The sequence below is a fragment of the Camelus bactrianus genome, chromosome 19 (assembly GCF_048773025.1).
Source record: "Camelus bactrianus isolate YW-2024 breed Bactrian camel chromosome 19, ASM4877302v1, whole genome shotgun sequence".
Classification (NCBI taxonomy): domain Eukaryota; kingdom Metazoa; phylum Chordata; class Mammalia; order Artiodactyla; family Camelidae; genus Camelus; species Camelus bactrianus.
The window spans coordinates 33,271,089-33,291,464 of NC_133557.1; the positions used below are offsets into that span (position 1 = coordinate 33,271,089).

At 45.5% G+C, this 20,376-nt stretch overlaps 1 protein-coding gene across 3 annotated transcripts; it reads left to right on the forward strand.

Moving 5' to 3' along the window:
* The first annotated feature begins 1,235 nt into the window (after window positions 1-1,235).
* Window positions 1,236-20,148, forward strand: PCMTD2 (protein-L-isoaspartate (D-aspartate) O-methyltransferase domain containing 2). 3 transcript variants are annotated; one of them, XM_045516195.2, is made up of 7 exons: window positions 1,236-1,392; window positions 5,711-6,133; window positions 9,613-9,715; window positions 10,473-10,644; window positions 15,082-15,205; window positions 17,340-17,715; window positions 19,106-20,148. In XM_045516195.2, the coding sequence occupies exons 2-7, from the start codon at window positions 5,827-5,829 to the stop codon at window positions 19,161-19,163; spliced, it is 1,140 nt and encodes a 379-aa protein (XP_045372151.1). In that variant the 5' UTR covers window positions 1,236-1,392; window positions 5,711-5,826; the 3' UTR covers window positions 19,164-20,148. The 3 variants fall into 3 exon arrangements, with proteins under 3 accessions (XP_045372151.1, XP_010952599.1, XP_045372152.1); XM_045516196.2 differs by having other exon boundaries at window positions 1,239-1,392; window positions 5,799-6,133; XM_010954297.3 differs by having other exon boundaries at window positions 17,340-20,148.
* The last annotated feature ends 228 nt before the right edge of the window (window positions 20,149-20,376 follow it).

A 20,376-nucleotide genomic window follows, 5' to 3' on the forward strand; every position in this document is an offset into this window, starting at 1 on the left:
GAAGAAGGCTAAGGGGGGGAGGGTGTGTATGAGGGGTATCCCCTCCCAGCAGGGAGAGGGTCAAGGATGGCTCCAGGGCCTCTGCAATTTGAAACTGTCACAGGAAACCACAGGCACCCAGGTAGGAAGGACTCTGAGAGCCAGTGGGAAGGTCATGAGGTTGGTGGCAACCAAAGGGCCATTGATCAGGGCTGTGGACCACCAAAGGAGAAGCAAGCCTTCCCCAGAACCAGGGAAAGTGGTGAAAACCACGCCCCCAGGTGGAGCTCAAGTCAGGGGAGGAATGTGGGTGCAGGAGGGACCCAAGTCTTCTTCTCCAGGGCAGCAATGCTTGGGGTGCCCTATAAGACTGTGTTTGAGGAAAGGGTTCTGCTGCTGAAAACTCACTTGGAAAACCTGTGTGAGGTTTGGTCTGAAGCAGAAGGAAGATGGGCAGATTCCAGAGTTTACTGGGCAGGCTGGCTACAAAGGGATGGTGGCACCAGTTGGCAGAAGATTGGAGGCCCCAGGGCGGCTGTGGGTGGTTGGGGAGGTAACACTGAGGATCTGCCGGTGGGCCAGAACGCAGAGGCAGGTCCCTTGAAGGTCACTGGACTGATGTCCAGACCACTCTCACAGGAAGGGCTGATCAGACAGCCTGTGTGGGGGCCACCTGCCTGGCCAAGAACATCTCCAAGCCAGCTGCTGTGGAGCACAGCTTCCTGCTCTGAGATCAGGTCCACCTGCGACCCTCACCCACTCTCGCACCACACGCAGGGTGGGAGGCAGCAGCCCGCTAAAGCCCAGTAGGGTGAGCGGGCAGGCCTGGGCCTGCGTGGACCCCTCGCAGGTGTGGGGACGGCCTGGGGTTCCCACCCACTTCTGCTCTCTGTGGCCTGTAGCCATTGGACCCTCTCTTGACACCGCTGGATCTTTCTCATCCTGCAGATCTTCGCTCGAATGGCCCTTCGGTGTCACAGAAACCACAACAGCCACCGCCACTGGGTTACTGTCCGTCACCTCTGTTTTCCTTTCTTCCTCAATTGTTGGCCCCCTCGTGGAATGTTACTTCCACGGGAGCGAGCCCGGCTTGCTCTGCTCGCAGCTAGGTCCTGGCTCGCGGTGGGGCGGGAAGTGACAACGCTCACCTTCGACCTCCGCATCCCTGTCAAGCGCAGGGTCGGCCGCGACGTCGGGGTGGGGCCCACCGCGGCGCCATCGCCCCTTTAAGGCTGGGTCGGGGCGCACGCGCAGTTGGGCCGTAGCGCGCGCAGGCGCAGTGGGACGGCGGATATTTACGGCGGCGGAGGTCGAGCTTGCGTAGCGTTTCGGCGGACGGACGAGGGGCGCTTGAGGAGCTGCAGGCGCGGCCAGCAGCCAGGTCCCGCTCTCGCGGGCTGGCCGAGCGAGGAGGTAGAGTCACGGTCGCCGCCGCCCTTGGCCGGGGGCGGTGTGTCCTCTCGGCCCCTCCCCACCCCGCCTCCTCTCCATTCCCTCTCCCCTCTCCTGGCCTCCTCTCTCCCCCGTCCTCTCCCCCTCCCTCCCCCCTTCTCTACCCCTCTCCCCCCACCTTCCCTTCCCCTCCCCTCCGCCTCCTTTTTCCTCCCCCTGCTCTCTTCTCTCCTTCCACATTCCCCCGCTGGCTTGGTGCCTGTGTTTTGTTGCTGTTTGCGAGGGCACAGGCCTCTTGAGTTGATGTTTGCACCTCAAAAAGGTCATCTCTTCCCCCCCCCCCCCTTTGCTCAAGGAGCTGCTGAAGTAAATAGCCCTGCTACTGGCGTGGAGTAGACTGAAGGGTGCCTATAAACATCTCAGAGCTTATGGCTCTGCCTGGGGGAAAGAGCACCATACACTCGGGTGAGGGGGGACCTTGGAGGTGGTGGGGTTCAGCGCCTGGGCCCTCCCCCTGCTTGTGCTTGGCCTGGGGAATCCTCCTGAGAACGTTTTGGTCTTCGCAGTTTTGGTTGTTAGAAAGCTTTTCTGTGTGTTCAGTAGAAATTCTCTCTCTTTAACGTGTGTTCCTCTGGTCTGGCTTTGTCAGGCCAGTGAACAGTGCATACGCTGGCAGCCTTTCAAGTATTTGAAAAAAATCCCTTTGCATTTCCTTGTAAGAGTTCTGGTTTTCAAGATGAAAAATACCTCAGTTTCTTCCATTGTTCCTCAGGCAGGAGGTGTGGTTTTAGTTCCCAGCTCATCTTCTACATGAATTGCTTTGTTCACATTGCCCTGATTTTGATAAGCAACATTCAGGTGGGAACGTGGCCCTCCACGTGTACTCTGACAAACCCAGCGTGGGCTTGACTCCTGACCCCTGTTGTTAGGGCTTCGTGCTGTGTTAACCTCACCACAGTCACGGACTTCTCAGTCATCAGTCCTGAGCCCGCTGCTGCTCTCCTTCTTCCTCACTGTGCCCTTGCAGTTGTTTTTGGAAGGAGCAGTAAGCGTCTGGTTGTCCTGTTGGGCTGTGGCCATTTACTGCAGGGTAATGAAGTATGTGAAGGATTGCAAAGTATAATCAAGCACAGCATCCAAAAAATGATGTGCCATTACTTTGGAAAAGTGGACGTGAGTGGGTTGTGGACCCACATTTGGTTTGGCAAGGGTACCTTTGCACCTTTGTCAGTTTTTTTTTGGTGGCAGGACATTGATGGTCAGTTGTGAGGGCGAGTGTTAGGTTACCAGGCAAAGTTAATAATAACATCAGATCTACAGATGGTCATGTGCACCCTACCAGTGGCAACACATAGGGTTACCACATAGTTATTTTGTCTCATTTTGGACAGAGATTACCAGCATATTCTATGTTAAAGAATTTTGCTCCCTTGAGAATTTTTAAGGCTGTATTTGGTGTGACCTTTGGCTGGACAGTCCTGGGTTTCGGTGCCAGCCCTCTTCTTGCACACTGGTGTGTGATCATGAGCAAAATAACTTCTTAGTCCCATTTTGCCTCATAATGTGAAGCCAAAATGAGGTCGTGACTGGAGGTGGTGCCTGTAAAAAGGTCGTAGCTATTTTTACAAAAAGCTAGCCTTTGCAGAATGGCCATCATTCAAAAGTCCACAAATGACAAATGCTGGAGAGGCTGTGGAGAAAAGGGAACCCTCCTACACTGCTGGTGGGAATGCAGTTTGGTGCAGCCACTGTGGAAAACAGTATGGAGATTCCTCAAAAGACTAGGAATAGACTTACCATATGACCCAGTAATCCCACTCCTGGGCATGTATCCAGAAGGAACTCTACTTCAAAAAGACACATGCACCCCATGTTCATAGCAGCACTATTTACAATAGCCAAGACATGGAAACAGCCTAAATGTCCATCAACAGATGACTGGATAAAGAAGATGTGGTATATCTATACAATGGAATACTATTCAGCCGTAAAAAAACAACAACATAATGCCATTTGCAGCAACATGGATGTCCCTGGAGAATGTCATTCTAAGTGAAGTAAGCCAGAAAGAGAAAGAAAAATACCATATGAGATCGCTCATACGTGGAATCTAAAAAAAAAAAAAAAAAAAAAAAAAAGAACAAAAAGAACATAAATACAAAACAGAAACAGACTCATTGACATAGAATACAAACTTGTGGTTGCCAAGGTGTAGGAGGGTGGGAAGGGACAGACTGGGAGTTCAAAATTCGTAGGTACTGACAGGCATATGCAGAATAGATAAACAAGATTATACTGTATAGCACAGGGAAATATATAGAAGGTCTTGTGGTAGCTCACAGCAAAAAAAATGTGACAATGAATGTATGTATATTCATGTATAACTGAAAAATTGTGCTCTACACTGGAATTTGACACAACGTTGTAAAATGACTATAACTCAATAAGAAAATGTTTTAAAAAAATAAATGGTGCTGCTATGAAAAAAAAAAAAAAGCTAGCCTTTGCATGTGGAATACACTTTCAAAGTGAGGCAAAGTTGAAACTACGGATTCAACACTTCGTAGAAAATGGAACATGCCCAACTGGCATTTGGTTTGTTTTGAGGTAGAGCTGGCTTTCAGAGCCGCTGTGTGGCATATGTGGTCACCAGATCTTTTCCTCAGTAGACCCTTGAGTGGCCAAACATGACTCTACTTCTAACTAGTGACCCAAATTTTGAGATTACTGTCCTAGGCTAGGGGTGTAGACTTTAGCCTCAGGACTAAGTTGGCTTATCCAGGATTAGACTTGACCTCATTAGCACTTTATCCCATCTAAGTTAACTGGCCATGAACTGCAACATAGCAAGGGCTCTGAAACAGCTTAAAGTGGGGATGACAGTCTAACAATTGGACTGTCCTGGTGATTTGTCTAATACTCACCTTTAAAATCTTGATGATGAGGATGAACTGTTCTAGCCATACAGTGGAAGAACATTAAGCCCCACCGTTCACACATTTTGTGTTCTTCTTGTGTGAAGATGAAGATTCATCCTTCTCATTACTTTCATTCCTGGGAACACCTCTCCCACCACAATTGCCAGTTTTGTGCTTGGGGTGTGTGTATGGAATCTCTAACCTCAGTATTTCTTTATGATTCTTGTTCCGCTGGTAGAATTCCCAGGATTGTGAGGGGGAAAACAGGTGTAAACGTTAATAATGAAAGTACAGTGTTATGGACATTGTCCTGACTCAGAAAAACAGTCAGCTTATGTGATGTCTGGTGTTTTCCTTCATCCCCCAACAATTTATATCAAATGTTTTGTAAAACATTACCATTTTATGTGAAGTAAAGGTTACGTGGGGTAAGTATAAACTTGGAAAATATATTTTTATAGTTTAGGAAGAGTAAAACCTCTACAGATGAAGGGGCATTTTCCTTGATGAATTAGATGAATGTTCCTTGTATGTTAGTAGTCGGCTCAAAGGGGAACACATGCTGTTAGTTTTTCTTCTTGAAGGCAATTGGGAAGAAGGTAAGAAATGCACGTTTTATTGTTAAAGAGCTGGGAGGTTGGACAGCAGGCCCTTCAGAGGGATTTCGGCTGTTGTGGTAGCGGCTTCTCCTGCTCCTAAGCTGTAGCCTGGAAACACATGTTGTACTTGTTACAATAAGGAGTTTGTCGCAGTCTGTTCCATCGGGGAAGAGACTTGTATGGATGTTGTTTTTGCTTGAAATTTGTATGTCAGGATGTCCAAGTCAAAGACTGCATGGATTGTCTGACTTGATACTGATGTGGATGTGGATGTGAAGTTGCCAGATAAAACAGAGGACAACAGTTAAATTTGAATTTCAAACGAACAATGAATAACTTTTTAGTATTTGTTATTTACCCGAATTAAAATTTTTTTTTGCTTTTAAAGATTTATTTCCAAGAAAAAGATCAACAGCGCTTGAAATAGTCAAAGAAGTTAATATTAGCATGAATTTTTATAGACATACTTACTGTCTCTTCATGTTTGCATTCAATGATTTTGCCATACGTGGTTATATCCCTGTTAAGATGGGTCAGCATTCAAGATGATTTTGATCCTGAATACTTGAACTTTCTAAAATGGTGACTTTCAAAAGTGAAGTATTGAATTCATTAATGATGTCTTTAAGTTTTAGGTATCTCAAGTTCACTTGTATTCAGTTGATATTATAAAGTACAAACTTATTTCTGGATGGACATGGTTGAGTTTCAAATTTTTTTTTTTTTTGAGGTTTTTTTTTTTCCTGTTTTGAAACTGGCATCCTTGGGAGTGGAGAAGAGTCGAGTGGGTTTTGACCAAATATATTCCATCTGTATTTTCAGAGTTCGGAGTCTGAGGTTGGTATGTGTTTAGGATTCTGTTGCTCTGCTCTGACCTTTCACTTGCTCGGCTCCTTGTACACCGGTCCAGCCGCAGCCCTGCCACTGCGCGTGTGAGGATGGGGGGTGCCGTGAGTGCCGGCGAGGACAATGATGAGCTGATAGACAACCTGAAGGAGGCGCAGTACATCCGGACTGAGCTGGTGGAGCAGGCCTTCCGAGCTGTTGACCGCGCAGATTACTATCTGGAGGAATTTAAGGAAAATGCCTATAAAGACTTGGCGTGGAAGCACGGCAACATCCACCTCTCTGCTCCGTGCATCTACTCGGAGGTGATGGAGGCCCTGGACCTGCAGCCCGGCCTCTCGTTCTTGAACTTGGGCAGTGGCACTGGCTACCTCAGCTCCATGGTGGGGCTTATCCTCGGTGAGTCTGGTTCTGTCTCGGTTCAGGAGAGGCCTGCCCTTGGCCTTCCCAGCGTTGTGCTGTCCACTCAGTCACAGGTGGGTGGTGGCGGGAGGGCCCTGAGTTTTCCAGAGGGACCCCTTCTGTTCCCCGTCCCTCCCGCCCGCACCACCAGTGTCTACTCCGCACACCCTCATTTTGGACAGCGGAGGACCTGGAGATTGTGTAGATCTGGGCCTTGCGGTGATTTCTTGATGAATACAAGCTCCCCACCTGCCCTCTCATTCTGTCTCTAAACAGGGAATCATCAACTTTGAAGTCCCCTGGGAGCTAAAGTTCTTTCAAGCAGTTTTTGTTTGTTTTGTTGTTTTAATACTAAAAGAGTTATTACCTGTAAGTTGCTTATTTTTAAATGAATTCCAGGAATGGGAAGGGTTTCATGAATTCTCTTATTTGAAGCCACTTAGCCTAGTCTCACAAACAAGTAAGTTGTGAGACTGTACATGGGAACTGGCCGTTTTTAATAGTGAAACACATGATCAGACAACAGGATTTACTGAATTCCAGCATTGCGCAAAATGTGATAGCGGGGGAAGGCGTCTGTTTTCCCTCTGAGCAAGGTGGAATGTTTCGTGAGTGGAGGGATAGGAGCTGATCTGTGCTTTCCAAGGTAGCTCTGAGGAGGAGGTGGGCTGGAGCTGCTGCTGCAGCGGTTTCGGGTGGAAGGGGCAGAGGCCGGACCCTGGGTGCTGGGTGCTGGGGGTTTGCATCCTTTTGGATGTTGGAGCAGATAGGGTGTGTGAAATAGCAAAGTTTTTGGCTTAAATATCTTAATGTTATTATCAAGTCATTGTAAGATTCTGAATATTGGAGATTTAAAGTAACAACTTAAAAGTTATATGTAATCATTGGCAGGTACATCAGGACTTTGTTTCTTTGTAGCTGTTACAGCTGCTTTAGAAAATCTTAGCAGTAACAGTTGCTTTTTGTGGATATGGAATGAAATCTTTTGTTTTTAAGTTCATATACTTTGGAACTTGGTGAAGTTTTGAGATTTTGATCATTTGGTTTTAGGCTAGATTTGCTACCCTCAGATTATTAAATGTGTATCTTTTTTAAGCTAAATGCTTTTTGAACTTAATTTGGATTGAGACTGCTTTGCGAAGAGAGCCATCATTCTAGAATTAGTGCATTATAATTCCGTTTATGGGAGCTGGGAAGTTGGAGGAGCTATAAGGATAGGTGGAATTTGGGGAAGGGGGAACGGATCATCAAACTGATCAGATCATAAATGCTGTTGAAAGAACCAAATGCTTCGGAAAAGATGACTTAAGATAAACCTCCAGTGATGCTGCGCTTGACTTTTCCTGGGAGTTGTAAAGAGACGGCTTGCAACTTGGTGGTGTTGCTTCTCTTTTCTGAGCCCCTCCTTTCCTGGGAATTTCACTAGGTGTTGGGGGAGGAGCATTTGAAGGAAGGAAAGCTGTGTTTTTAGTGGAAATGGGCACTACGTACTGCTTTGATGTATTTGAAGGAGGTAACTTGAGAGTCCGCCTTCACAGGTAGACGTCTGGGATCTATAGGGGAGGCTGCACGCACTGGACTGTTGCTGTGTGTCCTGGGCCCCCGCTGTGGTTTATTTACCTTTCGCACTGCTTCCTGCAGATCACCCCAGGGTGAAAACCTTGTTGGCCTCCCAGTGCCTGCAAATGTGAGGCCTGAAGTCTTTCTTCTGACGCAGGGGTCCTTGTTCTTTCTGACCCCAGCTGCCTTCTCCCTGGCCTTGAACTTTGTCCTTTTTCTGTCACACTCGTGTGCTCATTCTGTGGGCTCCTCTCCTTTGCTCAGGACACTCGTTTCTTGGGGTTTTAATGGGCAAGGGGAGGGCATGACCCCTACTTCAGAGCTAGTGGCGCGTGCGCTAAACCCAAAGTGCGTGTGATTCAGGAGCAGAGTGTGTGCAGGAGCTGGTCTGCCTAGGGGTGGGGTGGGGACCGGCTTCAGTGCTGTGTCCTTGGTGCCACCATCCTGCCCTCCCCCCCCCTTCCCCCGAGGCCCTGGACTTCCTCCTCATTTAGTCTCCTTCTCTTGCGGCGGGTTAGGGGGTGTGTGTTACTGCTCTGTTTAGTGTGAAGCTTCTTTGGGAACGGGGACTGTGTCCTGTATCTGTCGTTAGAACTGTGTCTGACACAGGGTGAGGGGCTGTTGAAAATATGATGAGTGGGAAATAAAGGCAAATTTTCTCCAACTCCGGCAAGTGACCAAGAGAGCAGTGGGGACTGAAAGTGGAATAGTTTGAATCTGATGTTGTAAATAGTGGAAATGTGACTTCTCAAGTAGGGTGTGTTGGATGGGAGAAAGTCCTCGCAGCAGCTTGGTGTGTGACAGGTGTTGAGGGGGCAGGTGAGGGGTCCGGGGGCCAGGGAAGCCGTGGCCTGGGGTGGCGGCTCTCACACTAGGAAGGACCAGACTGAGCCCACGTGTCGAGAGGCAGGCATGCGTGAGCACAGGGGTGCTCACTTAACTGGTATTTCTGGTGGGCTCTCGGGTTGCTTGCTACACTGTGGCTTCAGTGTGTCTTCTGGATAAAGTCCTGTATGTCCTGATCGTTTTCACATGCAGAGTTCTGTAAAGTTGAGGGATAACTCACCTGCAGTAAACTAACAAGCCTGAAATGTGGAACTTGGTGAGTTTTTACATCCACCTCCACGCAGGCACCCCTCGGAACAGGGTGCAGGGCAGACTCTGTGCCTGAGGTTCTTGCGGCCAGCGCCCCCCAGCGCGGAGGACCCCACCCTCCAGAGGGGTGGGCACTGTCCTTGCCCCCCATCACGCAGGTGGTCTTGCCTGCTTGGATTCTGACAACACAGAGTCACCTCAGCTGTTTGAGTCAGTGGTTCTCACTGCGATTGAACTCCGAAGCTTTTGTGTGCGGAGGGAGCATTTTCATCACTAAGTGGTCTCCTAACTTTTCTCACAGTTTTATATCCAATTACTGATAAATTTCCTTTGATTAAAAAATGTTTCATTGTGACTTTGGAATTATGGGGTTTTTCTGGATGGTGATGATTAAAACCTACTTTGTGACGATTATTGAAATGCCCACATCTTGAGTGTTTGGGGATACCTTTGATGGAAAACAGGCCTATGTTTGTTTGCAAACACATGTTTTTTCTTTAATTCATTAGTAAGGACTTGAACTTTTGGTTTCAGACTTTGCTTTTTTACATTTTCAAATGATTGTTTGGAAGTTTGAGAACAGAGAGGCCCAGACTTAGGGGGCTGGGAGTCGGTAATGTTATAGGGAAGAGTGTTTACGATGTGGTGAGCAGACGCTCACCTGTGTGCTTAGAGATTAGGTTGGGTGACTTAAGCCCAATAGTGTGAATTTCTGTAGGTGTACATGCTAAGTCAAATGCATTGCATTTGATGAAATAACAAAATGAAGAGTAAGAGTTCTTGCCCTAATTCTGAATGTTTTCTTATCCTGAAACTTTTAGGTCCTTTTGGTGTGAACCACGGGGTGGAACTTCACTCAGATGTAACAGAATATGCGAAGCAGAAGCTAGACTTCTTCATCAGGACGAGCGAGAGCTTTGACAAGTGAGGTCAAGTCTGTCCACAGGCCTGCTGTCAGTTATAGCTTCAACTTGGGATTAGATGGAAAGAAACCAGTTTATTGGTCCTCATATTTATGTGACAGAGACTCAGGGAGATACATGTATCTGTTCTAATTATTTAAAAAATATTTTTTGTTTCTGAGGACCTCAAGTTTTTTTAACCATGATACCTACGTCAAGGTGATTCCTCACCAATATAGTAAGAGAAGGAAATAGAATGTTTATTTTTCTCAGTTTTCATGTTTCCAGTAGAGACAACATTTTATCATCTGCTTGTTTCTAAAACAGAATTGTTGCGTTTGTCTTTAAATGGTAGCATAAAACTAGATCTTGCCATTTTTAAAGTAAGGCATTAAAGTTCTTACTTTAGGGACTAAAAGTTTTAGAAAAACCAAATATATTTTTCCCTCATTTCACTCAGTTAGTAGATCTTGAATGAAATAGTAAAAGATAATAAGATAATAAAAACAGCAAAGATAGTGATGATTGGCACCTGGGTGATTTAAGCTTGGATCATGGTTATGATACCGAATTTCATAGTATTTTGTTTGGAATTTCTAGGGTTCTGCTTATTAACGGTATAATCCGTTCCGAATTCTGGCTTCCGGCTTCTGGCTCTAATTTTATTAAATTGCCGTGGGATCGTGCAGTGAGAACATGGACTGTGTTTAGCATAGAGGTGCTGTGTAGACTTGCTGCACTGTGGTGTGTTGAGGTGTGGAAAACGTTCTCACTCTCAGGTTTGACTTCTGCGAACCCTCCTTTGTCACTGGCAACTGCCTGGAGATCTCCCCGGACCGCTCTCAGTATGACCGGGTGTACTGCGGGGCCGGCGTGCAGAAGGAGCACGAGGACTACATGAAGGGGCTGCTCAAAGTCGGGGGCATCCTCGTCATGCCGCTGGAGGAGAAGGTCAGACCCTTTGTACCCCACGTTTCTGCTCACTCACCCCTCCGCCAGGGTCTGTTCTGGGGAGTTGACGTACATCTCCCCTGTGACCCTCGTAACCACTCCTTCCACTTCACAGGTGAAGCAGGCAGGTGCAGGTCACAAAGACGCCTGGGTGGGCCGGGACAGACTCAGGTGGGCCTCCCAGAGCCTGCACTATGGGCCCTGACCCACCTCCCTCCCCCCCCCCTCCTTTCTTCCCTCCTCCTCTTCCCCCTCCTCCGTAACTACTCGGTCATGCTTGTTCTAGTATTAGAATTATTGTACATGTATAAAAAATTGTTAGAGTAATCCTGTTCTGACCGTTTGTCCGACTTAAATTCCATGGTGGTGAGTATCTTTAGAATCCCTTGCTTGGTGGGAATCTTGTCCAAGTATGTTTGTCCACGCATGCTTCTGTATATTTTAGATACTGTGTTTCACTGGGAAAAACAAATTGTAATAAATGAGCAAGTTAATTAGACATGAATTGGTCAGGAAGAATTTCTCAGTCACAAAGAACGAAGGAAAACAGAAATGATAACCATTAGAAGATTGTGCATTTTGGTGTAGTTTTCTCCAGTTTTTAAATGTTGGCATTTAATTCACTTTTTTTGAAAAGTAATCATATCATTTATTTTGGAAAATCCAGAAGAGATGAACATTAAGAAAAACTGCTCACAATCCCTAGTGACTGTTAGTGTGTGATTCTTGTAGCATTTTTCTCTTAGTTTATACCCTCTTAAAAAAAGGCTGTTGTACATGTGGTTTAGAAGTCAAGGTGTGTTAGTAACAGAGGCCTTGAGTATGATTGTAGGTCGCTTGGCGTCCCACCTCGTCGTTTTTGGCGCTTGCATGGCAGCCTGTTGGAGTGTCGCCTTAGTGCACCCTCCGATCCTGCAGCTGCTCGTCAGGTGTGTGGTCTTCCACTGTTGATATAAAGGCTGTAGTGAATGTTCTTAATTAAAAAAAACTATCCATAAATAGTTCAGTTTGTACCTGTGAAAGGTAAGGGCTCTTTTTTTTTTAAAACAGCATCACAAAACCATTATCAGCCTAAAAAATTAATAGTAATTTCTTAATATCTTCAAATGTCCAACCAGCCTTGAGATTTTCCTGATTGTGCTCAATATTGGGTTGAATAGGTATTTGAATGAGGCTCCGTTTAGGGTTATGGACTGTGCTCTTCAGTGTTTGTTAATCTGTAAGTTTTCCTTCTTTCTTTTTTTACTATTTTCTTGCAGTCTTTTTGTTAAAGAAATCAGGTCATTAGTCTTTCAGTTTCCTGCAGCCTTGATTTGGAGGTTACTTTCCTCTGTGGTGATGTTTTGCAGATTCTTCTTTATGGCCTCTGTATCCCCTATAAATTGGTGGTTGGATCTGAAGACTTGATTAGGTTCTGGTGTGATTTATTTTGGGGGAGAGAAAGGGTGCAGGAATCCTCACCAGGATCATGACGTATTTCCGTGTGTGAGACGTCACGCCTGCCGTTTCTCTCTGATGCCGGCAGCGTGACTGTGGTCCTGATCCAGTATTTCATTAAGGGCTGCAGAATAATGCATTCTGATTCTGTTGTTTCTCTTCATTTAGTAGGTAGAATGCTTATGTAAAGAGAAATGCCCTCGTTACTTACTTGGTTACCCTGAGGTTTACTTTATAAGGAGAATTCTGATTCATACATAACCTTTGTTGATCAGTTTTCTCAATAACTGGTTTTCTAGCATCTGCTAAAGATAGTGACCAATGAGGTTTTATTTGATTTTTTTAGTTTCAGAAGGAATTCATCGATTTAAGCATACTTAATATTTTAATCATTGTATTGATTCTTACTGAAGCTCAGCTTGCCCCACCTTGGCCAGTGGGAGCCTCCCCAAACTGGCCTTTGGGCTCTGATACAACCTCAGTCGTCTCTGAGAGCTGTGTTGCTTTCTGGTAAGAAAAGATGTTCCACACTTATTTTGTATAATTTTTTTTTACCACCAACTTGGAATTGACCATTTCTGAGGATTCCTATTCTCATTTTTAATTCAGTAGGAATTGGTGTCCAGAGACCACATCTGTCACGTTGTGGGTAATCTTTGATGCTGTATCAATAGCTAGGAAGTTTGCGTACATGTGCACGCGTTTTTGTTTGGTTTGTTGTTTTGGAGAGAAAATACGCCATAAATCCCCATTGGTACTTCCAACTCAGAATCAGGACCAGAGGGTTTTTCTCACCTTTTCAGTCTTACGTCAGTGTTACCTTTCTCTCGCTGCAAGTCCTGACCTCCCCCCCCCCCATGCACTGTTTGTCTGCAGTGTGTAGCACTGTCATCATCAGCCATCTGATTTCTGATCTGAAACTGGTTCAGAATTTTTTTTTGGTGGGTGTGGTGCGTTTGTCCTTATGTTCCACTGGAGACGTACAGTTGTTACACTTAATGTCACTGGAAATGGTGCTTCCCTGTGAAGTTATGGCACTGGCTTGACACGGCTCATTTGATCGCTTTTTGTTCAGTTTTGAAGGATGGACATTTTAGGTACCATAACTGTGTAAAGTAGTTAGAGTCCAAAGTCTAAATAAGGGGTACTCAGAATTTTCCTCCACGCGTGTCCCCTCCACCCTGCTCCCTTCACCTGTAGGTAACTTTTTAAAAAAATGTTTTTTGGTTTCTTTTTGGTCTCTTTCATTTAAAAGGATGGAGGCAAACACATCTCTTGATAACCTCCTTCAGTGAAGGTGCATGCCCTTTTTTACACTCCATCCACCCACCCAGAAATGGTAGTTTTAAGTTTTATACATCATTTATTGTTTTAAGTATTTGATGTTCATTCTAACTAGGAATTCTTTTTTGGCCCTGTTTTGTTTATTTAAAAAATTTTTGTTGATATATAAAATGTAATTTTTTTGATGGGCATTTGGGTTCTTTCTAGCCTTTTGCTGTTAGGCGCAGTGCTGCTGTGAAGAGCCTGTGCATATATTGTTCTGTGGATATTCTTTTTCTTAGTTTTTGTCTATATCCAGGACTTCCTCCGGAAGTGCTTGATCAAATCCTCTATATTTTAACTGTTGCCATTTGTCGTTTCAAGGGCAGTGCTCTCAGCATGGAAGAGCTGCTGGCCAGAGGCCTTGCTGACTGTCCTGCCTGCTGTTTAGTAGCTCGTCCTGTGTGACAAGGCTCACGTCCCCACGTTTGCTCCTCTTTCTCAAAATGCTGTTTTAAATACATGTTTACTTACAAGTGACTTTCGAAATCTTCGTTGTATTGCAGAAATAACTGGACTTCTTTATTGGACGTGTGTTAACGTCTGGATTACTTTGGGGACTGAAGACATCTGTTCAGTTTTCACTAGCTTATGTAGAACAGGACAGAGGGATGTGTAGTTTACTGATTATACTCAAATATTTCATTAAAACTAGAAATTCTCCTTTTAAGAAAAGGTTTTCAAAAAAAAGATTTTGCTGGTATACAAGAATGCAGTAAGTTGATGATGTTTATCTAATTCATCTAGTACATGGCCACTCGGTTCTTCCAGCTCTAAGATCCAGGACACAGATTCTCAGTTTTTAGAGGATTTGCTGGCTTAGATATTTTTAGACAAGAGAGCAATAATCTTGGCGTGTCAAAGCTGACCAGAAATAGGACTGTGACCTGTTTGGGCCATTTGGAGACGGGCTCAGTCACAGAACACACAGGAGGACTGTGGGGTCTGACCTGGTCCTCCTGGTGCCCCTTTGCTATGATTCACAGAACTCTTTGATGCCCTGCACTGCGGTGTGTGAGCTGGCTGACTCCGCATGTCATGGGGTGATGTCACTGGGAAGCTCATTTAAGCATATTCGCATGCACCCCACGCCAGTGAGAGTGAGCTCCTGCACATTGAGGTGGCAGGCCACCTTGAAGGAAGCAGCACTGGCTGCAATAGTTTCTGCCCCCTGGTGGAGTCATGAGTTCCCAGTCACTGCAGGAAGGTCTTTTCACAGTCCCGTCCACCAGAGCCGACAGCCCAGGGTTCAGTCTAGGTTGAAGCATTGCAGGTGGTTTTGTGTATGTCTTGGATGACTTTTGCTTTAGAATAGCCCCCGTCTCCTTATGTTTCCCTCAACATTGACATTTTTGGAGAGTCCAAGAAATTTGTCATATCAGAATCCCCACTCTCCTTATCTGATTGTCTCCTCTCTTGTTAACTTTAACCTCTTTCTGTATCAGATGTATTTCCTGTACTAGAAGCTTGAGTATATTCAGGCTAAACGTGTTTGCAAGAATATCAATAAGCTATGTGTAATTCATGTCATATCATATTAGAGAGCCCGTATTGTCAGGTCATTTCATTATCAGCGTCTCTGTGTTTTTTTAGATTGTATATGGGAACGATTGTATTTACATGTAAGCTACCAGTAGTCAAACTTTTTGAATATTCTCGTTTTTGTCTTTGGGGTAGTTGACTAAGATAACTCGTACTGGTCCTTCTGCTTGGGAAACCAAAAAGATTCTGGCCGTTTCTTTTGCTCCATTGATCCAGCCCTGCCATTCAGAGCCGGGGAAGTCAAGGCTCGTCCAGTTACGTAAGTACAAGGAGCCTGCCGACCCTTAGATCTTTTTACGTTAAGATTTGACGGGAAGTAAAATTCATAAGGAGCCTTTCGGTGTTAAGGAGCATTTTCCACCCAATGGAAAGTTTCATAAGTGACTTTTAGGCACTTAAAAATTATAACCCATTTTAGCCTCTTCTGGGTTACTTCAGGACGTTTGTGCTTGGTCTTCAGGGGTGAAAAGGAACTACCTAAAGAGGGAAGAAAGAGAGAGAAGCATCAGCAGAGGCCGAGTGCCTGATGTGGATGCCCCGGTGTGGTCAGAGTGGGGTCTTTGGAGGAGCTAGATGGGGAGGAGGGTTAGACCTGAGTTCATCATGTAGAGTGCTGTCATGTTTTTTAAGGGGAGGACGAGTTTGTCAGTGTGCTCTCTGAAAACCCCACCAGAATAACTGAGCAAACACTGGCTGCGGGTAGTGGGGCCGGGCACCACCTTCCAGAGCCTGAGCAGAGTTTCGCAAGGCGAGGGCACACCTGGGGATCTGTGAGGCTTTTTGGGGGTCTGGCTGAAGATGTGTCTTGGTGTGGGGGCTTGATCACATCTGGGTGAGAATCATGGCGATGTGGAAGCACCCCAAGGTGCGGGCGGTGGGGCCAAGGCTCAGTGCCACTGTGGCCTGTTGAACATCATGTGATGCTGTTTAGGGCTCCTGAGGTGAACTGTCCAATTACTTGCAACTTTATCTTCCTGGGCCAGCGTTTTCTAGACCAGGAAAGTCATGTTGGTGAAGACAATGGAGTAGAACAACCGTGAGTGGAGACAGTGCGTATAGAAGTCGTGAGGGCGTGGATGTGTGCTGAACAGGTAGGCAGGGGCAGCTCTCACACCGAGGCCGGAACCAGTTAGGAGGCTGTTGGAGTTTTCCGGGCAGGAGATAAAGACGGAGACTGAGATGCCTGGCTCCACAGTGGCGAGGACTCAAGCAGGCACGTGGGGCCTTTCTGAGGAAGGATGTGGGAGCCTGGGGTGTCTGCCCTCTGTTTTGGGTGTTGGTTTGTGGGAGGCTCAGACACATGTCAGGACTGGATGAGAATCCTGGGAGCCTTTGGCTAGTCTCTATCACTTGAAGCCATGGGATGGATGTAAAGCCGAGGACTAACAGGCGTATGCAGAGGGGGCCTCTCAAGGGAGCACTGCTAGGCTGGGTGGATGAGGAAGAGGTAGCAAGAGACACCTGGGCCAGGGGACACCTTGGGGGAGAGCTGGAGGGGCCAGAGCTGGCAGGTGGGAGACCTGGCCTGGGAAGGAGTCGATTCAGGACAACAGCACGGGGGGGTGAGAGGAGGAAAGGCTGTGGCCTTGGAGTTGGAAGCCACGAGGGGTGCTCAGGAGCGGGTAAGTGCCGGATGTCCTGGAGGAGGGAGCAGGGACGGTGGAGCAGCGGGCAGAGCAGCAGAGGTGGGGGCCTGTGACCTGGGCAGCATAGGAGCCTCCCTATGGGGTAGGTTGTTATTTGGAGAAGTTAGGTCCCGGGAAGTAAAGAGTGATGCTGATTTTCAGTTTAATGTATTTAAACACACAATCCCTGTAACTCTTTTCCCTCAGAAAAGCCTGTATGTCACCACGTGTGTCTTGCCTCCATTCAGTTGAGCTTTAATTTAATTGCCGGATTTTATTTTTCCTTTATGTGGTTTGAGATTTTCATTCTTCTTAAAAATGTTTTGGAACTGCTTTGTCTCTGTTGTAATAAAAAAGGAACAAATACTAAATTTCTAAGGTACTATGAAAAATTAAAATAGATAAAAGAATGGTGGAGCCCTGCAGTGTCTGTGTGAGGATGAGACGGAATGCCTCAGTGATCACAGTGAATAGGGTAATGAAACTGGTTGCCAGAGAACCAAAAAACCATGACTCAGGTTTTTATTCTACCACTGATTGATTAGGCGAGCAATGTTGCTTCCTTTTCTCATCTCGTTTAATAAGGGTTAGTGTATTTGAAAATATCTTTGGAACCTACCGTGTGAATGCAGATGAGAGCAGTAGTTAACATTTACGTAGAACACCCGTATTCTCGCACCGTATTTGTAAATGTGCCAGTGGATGAAGGTGACGCAGGGTCTTCTCAGACGTGTAGGGACGTTGACGGTCTCGTTCTTTGTACCACAGCACCCCTGGCAGTTCGCAGCCTCCAGGACCTGGCACGCATTGCCATCCGGGGCACCATTAAAAAGGTCATTCACCAGGAAACGGTGAACAAAGCCGGAAATGGGCTGAAGAACACTCCCAAGTTCAAACGGAGGCGAGTTCGCCGCCGCCGCATGGAAACCATTGTCTTTTTGGACAAGGAGGTCTTTGCCAGTCGGGTTTCCAACCCCTCTGATGATACCAGCTGTGAAGACTTGGAGGAGGACCGGCGGGAAGAAGAGGTGAAAACCCCATCAGAAACAAAGCCAGACCCCCCGGTGAACTTCTTGCGTGAGAAGGTCCTGAGCCTCCCGCTGCCAGACCCCCTGAAATACTACCTGCTTTATTACAGGGAAAAGTAAGTCTGTGGTTCGGGGACAGGCGGCCTTCCGCCCCGAGGGCCGCCTGGAGCAGGTGCAGCGGGGAAGGAGCAGCTCCACACTCTGTGTTTCTGCTTCTGGTCTGTTCCTGACTGTCCTCTAGAGTTTCATTCATTGGTCTGATTTCTTTAAACATAGTCTGACCGACGAAAGCAGTTGTAGGGAGAACGTGTTCTCAGAAGGGGGAGGATCTCCTGGAGAAGGGGTGCCTTTCCGCTCTCAGGAAACGCTGCGGTCTCGCATGGAGACGGCTGTTGACCTGCTCTCACGGGAGGTGCCCATATTTGCATCAAAAGTGAAAACTGAGGTTGAAGTTAACCTGTGTTGCTTACAGAATGCGAGACAAAGCATAAGTGTGTAAAACCTCTTCTGGGTGGGACACCTGTGTCCAGGTTTGAATTTTACCGTATCAGCCACTTAATTTCTGGCACTGAGTTTCACTGAACCTTTAGTTATCTAGAGGGGGAGACGTTGAAAAGCCTTCCCTTATTTTAAGAAAGTTAATTAAATCTTAATGCGAGTCGTCAGTTGTAATTTTAAGAAAGAAAAATTGTGATGTGGGAGGAGGAACTTAAGTATCCAAGTGCCAGGTGTCTTTCTGGAATTCCAGAAGAATTCCAAGGAGTGTTTTCCTGACACGTTTTGTTACCTTTAAAAGAACCAGTACTGGGTAACGCCTCAGAGCATATCCTGAGGACTAAAGCGAATGTAATGAACTGTGTTACTCCCCCCAGGGTCAGGGCTGACTGTTGATCCTACTTTCAGTAGTAGCGGGTGTACTGCCTGCTTAGTCCTCAGCACAGGTGGAAGATGCTGGTTGCAGGAAGTAGGGTGGGGGCCATAGTACAGGCAGCCCGAACCTTTTTTTTTTTTTTTTTTTTTTAAATTCAGTTGGCTATTTTTCTGTAATCATTGTAATACTGATTGGTAGATTTTATCTTTTATAATTCTGGAGAAAAAGATTCATTAGTTTTGTAGTTTTTCTTAAGAACAAACATGTATTTTAGTAGCTCCATTTCATTAGAACAGTTTAACTCTCAGTGACTTTGGAAACTGTCTTCTCCAGGCCTAACTTTCTACCTTCATCAGGTCACGGGTCTGGAAGAAAAAGCCATCAGGTCAGGCAGGTGGTAGCATGTTTACCGGTGATACTGCTTCTTCCAAAACTTTGGTTCTTTTCAGACTTTTTAATTTTACCCAAAGACCAGTATGAAATGTTAACAGTAAACCCAGAATCAGTGCTGTTGGAGGATTCATCGTCCAGAGTTTGTGATTAATTGTATCCCTTAGCTTCATGGGTGTTGCTGGTTTCACCAGCTTAACTGAGTTCTAGTTATATTTTTTACCTTTTATGCTTCTGTTTTTTAGTAACCGAGTCATTTCGTCACAGAACGCTGTGTGCGTGCATAGCTGGGAAAACGTCTGAATTGCCCTAGATGTGTAAATTTAAGCTGTTGTAAAGAAATTTACTTCATAGTTGTGTTTACCTGCTTTTTAACTGGAAGTCAAACCTCTTTCAGAGGAGGAGCATGAGTTCTGTTTATCTGCTGACACTTCAGTTTGCAGGTCTTATTGACATTATTCTGATTGACTTGTAGAGGCCTCTGCAATACGTGGACGTTTGGGAGATAATATTACATAAATGGTATCTATGAAATCTGTTATTAGGTGGCTTGACTGATTTTCCCCTATATGGATTTCATTTTTTTTTCAAAACCGTATTTGCCTTTATGCTAGATTGTAAAAACTCTCTACAGTGCGTAAGACATGTTTTCCCCTATGTATGTTAAACCTTTCCTAACATCTTGTATTTATGTATTGTTGGTTTGTGATTTTTTAGATCAGAATTTGTTTTAAAAAATATATAGATATAATATATGTGCAGTGGTTTGCTGTTTATCTTGTAAACATAAAGGAGAATCGTAAGTGAATTTTCGTGTGCTTAAGCATCTTACACCAGAGTTTGGTGTGGGACACTACTTCTGTTTTCAAATAGATGAATTATGTATAGTCTGTGCTGGCTGCAAGCTCTGTATTTGTAAACCACATTCTAGACAACTGCTGACTGCTGTGTTCTGAGGGGTCTGTATTTTCATATGTGAGTTTTGTCCTAAAGTAGTAAAGCCATAGACGTGGGCAAAACAAATAAATTTATAAATATTGAGTAGGTAATGTAGAAATCAACTGTGTATTTAAAAACATTTTTGCCAGTTTGGAACTTCCAGGGAATTAATGGAAGAAATTAGAAACAAAAGATTTTCATGAGCCAGTACACAAAGGGTACCTGTAAAGGTAGTGAAGACGCCTGAGACTTCTTGGCATTGCTTCTGTTTCCTGTGTGGAATTGAAATTCTGGGCTACATACTCTTTTTTTCAAAAATCTTTAAAAAATAAACTAACGCCCCCCCCCCCGAATCATGTATTTTCTTTCATTATTTGTGTTTTTGCTGAATTCTGTACCATTCTAGCACACATAATTAAACACAGGAAGTTGGAATAGCCAAAGAGAAAGTGGCTTGCTCTGACTACACAAGAGTCTGTGGGTAGTTTTTTGGCACAATTTTCTAATATGAAAATGGGTAAATACAAGGTAATTGGGCAGCAAGGGACGAGGTGAGGGTTTAGGGTTGGGGTTGGGG